Source organism: Triticum aestivum, chromosome 5B, assembly GCF_018294505.1.
Source record: "Triticum aestivum cultivar Chinese Spring chromosome 5B, IWGSC CS RefSeq v2.1, whole genome shotgun sequence".
Taxonomy (NCBI): domain Eukaryota; kingdom Viridiplantae; phylum Streptophyta; class Magnoliopsida; order Poales; family Poaceae; genus Triticum; species Triticum aestivum.
The window spans coordinates 395,287,509-395,296,209 of record NC_057807.1 but is presented as its reverse complement, the minus strand read 5'-3'; the positions used below and the strand labels follow the sequence as shown (position 1 = coordinate 395,296,209).

At 43.6% G+C, this 8,701-nt stretch overlaps 1 protein-coding gene across 1 annotated transcript; it reads left to right on the top strand.

The window, feature by feature from the left end:
• Positions 1–1,054: 1,054 nt before the first annotated feature.
• Positions 1,055–5,800, top strand: LOC100127090 (eukaryotic translation initiation factor 3 subunit C). Its single transcript, XM_044532975.1, has 4 exons — positions 1,055–1,311; positions 1,828–1,888; positions 2,020–3,837; positions 4,639–5,800. Exons 2-4 carry the CDS (start codon positions 1,865–1,867, stop codon positions 5,581–5,583), a joined length of 2,787 nt encoding a protein of 928 aa, XP_044388910.1. The 5' UTR covers positions 1,055–1,311; positions 1,828–1,864; the 3' UTR covers positions 5,584–5,800.
• Positions 5,801–8,701: the final 2,901 nt, after the last annotated feature.

Below are 8,701 nucleotides of genomic sequence, written 5' to 3'. Positions count from 1 at the left end.
CAGGCAGCAGGAGGAAGATGGAGGCGGAGCGGCGCTTGGGTGATGAGGAATGGCGACGTGTTGTGGATAAGAAGGGGCACGCAGTGGGTGGTGACATCGGTGGGGATTTGGTGGTGCCTCTTGCTTTTTTTAATCAACTGTGGACTAGAAGCTGCTGGATGCAGACATGGTCATCCGAGCGACATCACCAAGGAACAATTCCAGCCACATCTTGCTAAAACGGGACCTAGGATGTAGTACTAATCACACCAAGATGAATAGTAAGTAATGTGGTATTTCTGCTAATTCCAGCCACATCTTGCTAAAACGGGACCTAGGATGTAGTACTAATCACACCAAGATGAATAGTAAGTAATGTGGTATTTCTGCTAATTGTATTGCTGTGAGCTATCCGTGGGTGTATATCAATAAAGGGATAGTGTTATTCAGTTTGATTCTGCTTTATTCCATTGCTGCAAGACAAAATATTTGTATAATTTTGATAGTTTTTCGTTCATATTTCATCCCATTTTTGTCCAAAAATTCAAATTTTGGATTGTTCATTTCGCCTGAGATCTTTGGGAAAAGTTCCAAAATTTGCTCATTTCATTCAAGGGTGGTAATATTTCAAAATGACAAACAAAACCTACAAAACCATGGATGGATGCTATGCGTAATATTTTAACAGGGGGTTATGGCACACACGGCGAACTTAAAAAATATGTTTCACATCCAACTTATAAATTATTCTTTTTTGTGAGATCAATAGTAATTTATAAATTATCCTTTTGATTACACCTTTTCTGGTATATAAATTATTGCAACGTCACTAATTTTGGCTTTTTTTTTCTCCCGTTGCAACGCACGGGCTCTTTTGCTAGTAAATAAAATATATAAAACCGCGAGATCTGTACGCAGCCTCTTTTTTTTTAGAGCTTGATTACACAGCCTCTATTTTATCGAGGGGTACACAGCCCCTAATGGGCCAGGAGAAAAAGCAGGGGTTATGTTTTTTTAGGGGTAGCAGCGGGTTTATAGTCTGGGCCCATGTCCCAGAGAACCTAAGCCTAGCCCACATTACCCCAAGCACAACAGCAACCCAGCCTGCCAAAAGTCTAGCGTGCCACCCAAAGAATCCAAGCAAACCCTAGCCTCTCCATCTCCACCTCCATCCTCCGCGCCCCCGCTCTGCACGCCGCCGGTCCCTCAACACCCTCCATCCTCGTCCGCCGTCAGCCGCTGAGCGCGCGGCCGCACCCGTCTACTCCGCCGCTCCAAGCCTCCGTTCCCCGCTGGATCTGAGCCTCATCCGCTCCACGGCCGCGACTCAAGGCAAGTTAACCGACCTGATTGATTCTCTATCAGACTTGTCGTTGCAGGCCGCCGCGCGCGCCCTACCAGCAATCTCGCCGCGTACCAGGCCTAGGTTCCAGCTCTAGCCGCCGACGAGCAGGCTACTGCCGCGCCGAGTCCCGGGGATCTCACTGACCCAACGTCAGGTCGAGGTCTCTTGCTTGGGTTGCGCCCTTGCTCGTCGCATCTCACAATTTTTCCCAGTTCAGTTGGTTTGTTATGTTTAGGGTATAGGTCTAGCTCTCTGCTCATACACGCGAGCTTGCATCTTCTGCCGGTATTGTTTAACTGCCTTCGATGAGCTATTTTTTCTTTATGGGGTTTGATTCGTTCATATGAGTCATTCCGTAAGCATTGTTTACCTTATTGTTAGTGTGTCCATTTATGTGTTCCGAGGATAGTTTCCCCCCCTTGTTTAATTGCCTGTGATGCAATTTCGCGTGCTTCCTTCTGTGTGTATTGATGATATCTTTCTTACTTGTGTACTTTGCATAGCTCGAAGACAGTTGAAGGTAATTTGCAAGCAGCAGCCATGGCATCTCGTTTTTGGGGACAGGTACTTGCTTTCTCTCCTGCACTGAGCTGCTGAATCAGACTCTATGTTGCATAAGTGTAGTAGTATGCATATATGTTGTCCTTGTCAAATGCAATTACTTAGTACCTTTATCTCTATCTACCCAACATCAGGGAGACAGTGACTCTGAGGAGGAGGTGGACGAGATCGAGTCAGAACAAGGGAGTGATAGCGAGAAATCAGAAGCCGGTGATGGGGGACGCGATGGGTCCAAGAACCGCTATCTGAACAAATATACACAAGACAGTGACGACTCTGACACTGAGAGCCACCGCGTGATTCGCTCCTTGAAGGACAAGCGCAATGATGAGATGAAAGCTACTGCCGACCAGATGCGCAATGCAATGAAGATCAATGACTGGATTAGCTTGCAGGAGTGTTTTGACAAGCTAAACAAGCAGCTTGACAAAGTTGTTCGTGTCAATGAATCTGCGAAAATTCCAAATGGGTATATCACAACTCTTGTGCTACTGGAGGACTTCCTTGCCGAGGCTCTTGCAAACAAGGAAGCCAAGAAGAAGATGAGCAGCAGCAACGCGAAGGCGCTAAATGCTGTCAAGCAAAAGCTTAAGAAGAACAACAAGCAGTATGAAGACTTGATCCAGAAGTGCAGAGAGAATCCAGAGAGCTTTGAAGATGATGTTGCAGATGATAAGGATGTGGATGATGATGATGATGAGAGTGGGGATGATGTTGTGGATCCGGATAAGATGGCCTCTGACTCAGAAGATTCAGGGAATGAAGACGATGTCAGTCAAGATGGTGGAGCCTGGGAAAAGAAGTTGAGCAAGAAAGATAAGATTATGGACAAGCAGTTCTTGAAGGACCCGAGTGAGATTACATGGGATATTGTTGATAAAAAGCTCAAGGAGATTGTGGCGTCGAGGGGTAAGAAGGGCACTGGGAGAGTTGAACGTGTGGAGCAGTTAACATTTTTGACACGGGTGGCAAAAACGCCTGCCCAGAAGCTTGAAATTCTTTTTCATGTGATTTCTGCCCAGTTTGATGTCAACCCTAGCTTACTTGGTCATATGCCAGTCAATGTGTGGAAGAAGTGTGTTAATAATATGCTTCTTGTGCTTGATATTCTGCAACAGTATCCTAATATTGTAGTGGACACCTCAGTGGAGGCTGATGAGAAGGAAACTCAGAAGGGTGCCGACTATGATGGAACAATCCATGTTACTGGTGACCTAGTTGCATTCCTGGAGAGAATTGACTCGGAGTTTTTTAAGAGTTTGCAGTGCAGTGATCCATATACCAAAGATTATGTTCAGAGGCTTAGAGATGAACCCTTGTTTTTGGTACTTGCGCAAAATGTGCAAGAGTACCAGGAAAGGGTTGAGAATCATAAGGCTGCTGCGAAGGTTGCATTGCGTCGTGTTGAACTAGTCTACTACAAACCTCAAGAAGTATATGATGCAATGAGAAAGCTGGCTGAGCAAACTGAGGTTGTCATGGAGGATGGAGATATTGAGGCCGGCGATGAGCATCAAGCAGCTGATGACAATAGAGGACCACCACCGTTTATTGTGATTCCGGAGGTTGTACCTAGGAAGCCTACTTTCCCCGAGAGTGGCAGAGCTTTGATGGATGGATTGATGTCTCTAATTTACAAGTATGGAGATGAAAGGACCAAAGCCCGGGCAATGCTGTGTCACATATATCACTATGCAATCTCTGAAGAATTTTCAGTTGCTCGCGACTTACTCTTAATGAGTCGTTTACAAGATGGGATTCAACTTATGGACATCTCATCTCAGATTTTATACAACCGGGTCATGGCCCAACTGGGGTTATGCGCCTTCCGAGCTGGTTTGATAGCTGATGCTCATGGTTGCCTGTCTGAGCTATATGCAACTGGAAGGGTGAAAGAGTTGCTTGCACAAGGTGTCCAGTATAGTCGATACCACGAGAGAACTCCTGAACAGGTGAGGCTCCCTCTTGTCTATCATGTGAATGCCTGCACACATGGCAGCTAGTTTCCTATTTAGTTTCCTATGCAACAATGACACGACACATAAACAGGGATCCACCATTTTCCCAAGAGATACATATATATTTATATAATCAGCAATAATTTTCACTTATGTTTTTGACACATGCTCAGGGGATGGTGCTGCCCAGTTGTAGGATACGTTAACTTGTTTATATTGTGTTATTGAGGGGTAGGCTGTATTGTTACGTATATTGCTGCCCTGTTGAAATGGAACCACGAGTCCAGTTGATTTAAATGAGTTTTGCTATTTACCTGAGCCTTACTGGTACACATTGGTGGTGTTTAGATGATGCATCGGCATCAGATACGACTACACTGTCTGGTGTCATCATTGTAGTTGCAAAATGTCACTGTTAGTCATAATTGTATCTTAGCCTTTTTTTTTGCTAATGGATATCTTAGCTAGTCTAATAGAAGAACCTGTCATTCTGACCATATTCTTTCATTTAGTTTTATTTTTTAGGTGTGAAATTTCAAATGCTTAACGCATAGTTTCTAGAAAGTACCTCTTTACAATGACATCTTCTCCTTTCTTGAGCTCCTTTGGTATTTTATTTATCTAGATAAGGTCCTTCAAGAGTATCTGCTCCTTTTCTCTTGGTTTTCCCAGAATTGACTTGCAGGCTTGAACTCGTCGTTTTAGCAATACGATCTAATTGATATGATCACTGTTGACAATGGAAATACAACATACATATTTTCTGCTCATGATGTATTTACTTGTCTACTGCAGGAACGACTTGAGAGGAGAAGGATGATGCCTTACCATATGCATATAAACCTTGAACTTTTGGAAGCCACACACTTGATCTGTGCAATGCTAATCGAGGTCCCGTATATGGCTTCCAGTACTTATGACAAGCGGAGGCCTATGAGCAAAACATTCCGCAGGCTTCTTGAAATGAGTGAGAGGCAGACCTTCGTTGGACCTCCAGAAACGGTGAGGGATCATGTAATGGCTGCCACGAGGGCCCTCAATAAGGGTGACCATGAAAAGGCTTTCAGTGTCATCAGTTCTCTGGATACCTGGAAACTTTTGAGGAATAAGGAGCATATCCTTGAGATGCTGAAGCTTAAAATCAAGGAAGAGGCTCTTAGAACCTATCTCTTCTCTTACTCGTCTTGCTACGAGTCCCTGAGCCTTGACCAGCTCACCACTATGTTTGACCTCAGCGAGGCACACGCTCACAGCGTTGTTAGCAAGATGATGATGCACGATGAGCTTCATGCAAGCTGGGACCAGCCAACCAAGTGCATTGTATTCCAGAACGTGGATCAAACCAGGCTGCAGGGACTAATCTTCCAGATGACTGATAGGCTCTCTGTCCTTGTGGAGAGCAACGAGAGGGCGTATGAAGCCAGGACTGGTGGTGCCCTTGAGGGTGCACCACCCAGGCGCAGGGGTGATCAAGACTCGTCCAATATGGGAAAGTGGCAGGAGAACTTTGTGTCGTCACAAGGCGGCCGCCGCGGCGGTGGGAGGTCTGGTTATGCTGGTAGAGGAGGCTCTGGGCAGGGCGGTGGGTACCAAAATGACAGGGGTGGCCAGGGTTCCCGTGGGGGCTATGGTGGTGGTTCTCGGTTCCAGGATGGAAGGGCTCGCAACCAGTCTGGTTCCTCGTCTAGAGGGGATGGCAATGGACGCATGGTGAACCTAAACAGGCCTGGTAGAAATTAGAAGTCTGATAGATTTGAGATAAATTCCGAGCAAGGTTGCCTTGAAGCATTGTTTCCGCACCGTTCAGAACTTGAGTTGTCGTTTGCTCTATTTTTGTAGCTTCTGTTGTCTGTCATAAATCTACCAAGAAGTCTTGAGTAATAGTTGTCTGGTTTGTATCATGGGAGTGAGGACTACATATTCACTCCTTTATAACATCAAGTTACTATTTTCCACATTTCCTTTTTTCTGCAACTTGTTTTGCCATCTTCTTCCAGGCATGTCATGAATGTGTTTTTTTAGTGCAAGTTAATCTTTTATCTCTGCGAGCTGCTTGTGACAACGTAGAGCCACAAAAGGAGGGGATTTTACTGTTGATCTTCAGAACTGTTGGTCCTGGTTTCGTTATTGGCCCAAGATTACAACAGTACAGTATTTTTTAGTTTAGAAAGTGGTTCAATCATGCATGTGATTGGTGATACCATTGCTCTTCCAGTACCCTAGTTGCAGTTCGAGTTCCAGCTACAAAGTGAACACTATAACTGCATTAGTGAAAATGGAAATCAGCTGTACACTAGAAGTCGTAATGATTGCCTGATCATTGGCAGGGAAATCATGTATCCCTCTGTTCCTAAATATAAGTCTTTGTAAAGATTCTATTATGGACCACATACAGATGTATATAGATGCATTTTAGAGTATAGATTCACTCATTTTGCTCCGTACGTGGTTTATAGTGGAATCTCTTCAAAGATTTATATTTAGGAACGGAGGGAGTACTTTGTAATTAGCATGATGCCCGTGCTCGTTGCTAAGAAGCTATAAACGGCTTAAGAGCATAATTTTTAGTTAGAGTCTACTACCTCCGTCCGGGTTTATTAGGCTAAAAACAACTTCTCTTAGACCAAGACACATAGTAATTTGCTCGCATTAATTCTTCCATTCCATTCCCAATGCACTCTCTCATATGCATGCAACCAATGAAAAAGCACGCATGAAGTGTATTAATTTCTCAGCCATGGCACCAACAACAATGACTTACAGTGCAACCAATGAAATGGTTGCATGCATGCATCTTTCCAAAGCGAGGCCTTATAAAAAGGAACATGCTTGTGATGCTAAGAGGCCTAATAAATCCGGACGGAGGGAGTATATGTTTGCATTTGTTATTTATGCATTATGCAAGTGTTGGTCTCACATGTGAGTAGTAGTATACTTGTTTATTTGTTTTAGGTTCCACATGTAACTAAAAGTGCACAATGCTAGTGTGTTGCTACGAAGCTATAAAAAGTTATGTCACTGCTTAAGAGTATAATTTTGAGTTTGAGTGAAATGTTTGCATTTGTTATTTGTGCATTCTGTAAGTGTTGGTCTCACATGAAAATAGTAGTGTATTTGTTTATTTGTTTTAGGTCCCACATGTAAGTAAAAATATATTTGTTTATTTATGTATCTTGGAAGGCTGCTAGTCCCACATATGGGTAAGGATGTATTTTTTATTGATGAATGTTGTTGATTTCACATGTGAACTCACTATCAACAAAGATTATTTTTTTTTGCGAAAATATCAACAAAGATAAAGAGTGTCTAGATCTAAAGTAGTGAGCTAAACACTTTTATATTTCACAGAGGGAGTAAGTATCAGTTTTTTGGTGGAGATAGTTTTGTGCATTTTTTGGTGGAGATCGTTTTGTCGGAGCTTCATAAATCTATCAAGAAGTCTGAGTAATACTTCTTCCGTCCTGAATTACTTGTCTTAGATTTGTCTAGATATATATGTATCTAGACACGTTACAAGTAATTTGGGATTGAGGGAATAATATTTATCATGGGAGTGGGGACTTCGGATTCACGACATCAAGTTGTTATTATTTTCAACTTTTCCGGTTTTCTGCAAAGCTTTTGCCGTTTCCTTCCAATTGGGTCATGAAAGAAATTGATTCTTATGTAAGTAACTCCCTTTGTAAATAAATATAAGAGCTTTTCTTATATTTATTTACAGTGAGAGTAATATTCTATCTTGACAAAGATGCTTGTGACTGTGCAGAACCACAAAAAAGGGAGAATCTTAGAATTGATCTTCAAAACTGTTTCATCAAGTGGTCGAATCTAGTATGTGGTCGATTTAAGCGATACCATTGTTCTTCCGGTCCCCTAAAAGAACCAACAGATGATGTAAAACAACAGTCATATAAAAAAAATTGCTCCAATGGATGGTGCATGTCCAGATCTTTTTACGTCATGCTCAAAATTTTGCCACAAGTGATGTAAATATACATCACCTCTAACTGTTCCCCTAACACCTTGACCGGAACCCAACCGCCGTGGTATACCTTTGATCAACCACGACGGAACCAAAAATGTCTTGGCAGCCTCCATAACTCATGTGAAGTGTGCTTCATATGCATTTGAAGGATGTGGTGGCGCAAACACATAATCGTCATAGTGTTGTCTCTATATTTTCCATGCAAGTAGGACCCGCCTGTCATTGGGTCATAGGTTCTTCCTCAATAGTCACACCGTGACTTACATTGTTAGAACAACTAATAATTAGTTAAACTAGTAGCTAACTAGTTGCGACCAGGGCCATGGCCACCATGATGGTGGCAGATGAATTCCTTCACAGGATCGGGGTTAGCGTAGAATGCAACAATGCGGACCTCGATGGCCCCAAAACTGTTGGGGAACGTAGTAATTTCAAAAAAATTCCTATGCACACGCAAGATCATGGTGATGCATAGCAACGAGAGGAGAGAGTGTTATCCACGTACCCTCGTAGACCGAAAGCGGAAGTGTTAGAACAATGCGGTTGATGTAGTCGTACGTCTTCACGGCCCAACCGATCAAGTACCGAAAGCACAACACCTCTGAGTTCTAGCACAGGTTCAGCTCGATGACGTCCCTCGAACTCCGATCCAACCGAGTGTCGAGGGAGAGTTCCGTCAGCACGACGGCGTGGTGACGATGATGATGTTCTACCGTTGCAGGGCTTCGCCTAAGCACCGCTACAATATTATCGAGGAGGACTATGGTGGAGGGGGGGCACCGCACATGGCTAAGAGATCAATGATCTGTAGTTGTTGTGTCTAGGGTGCCCCCCTGCCCCCGTATATAAAGGAGCAAGGGGGGAGGGGGCGGC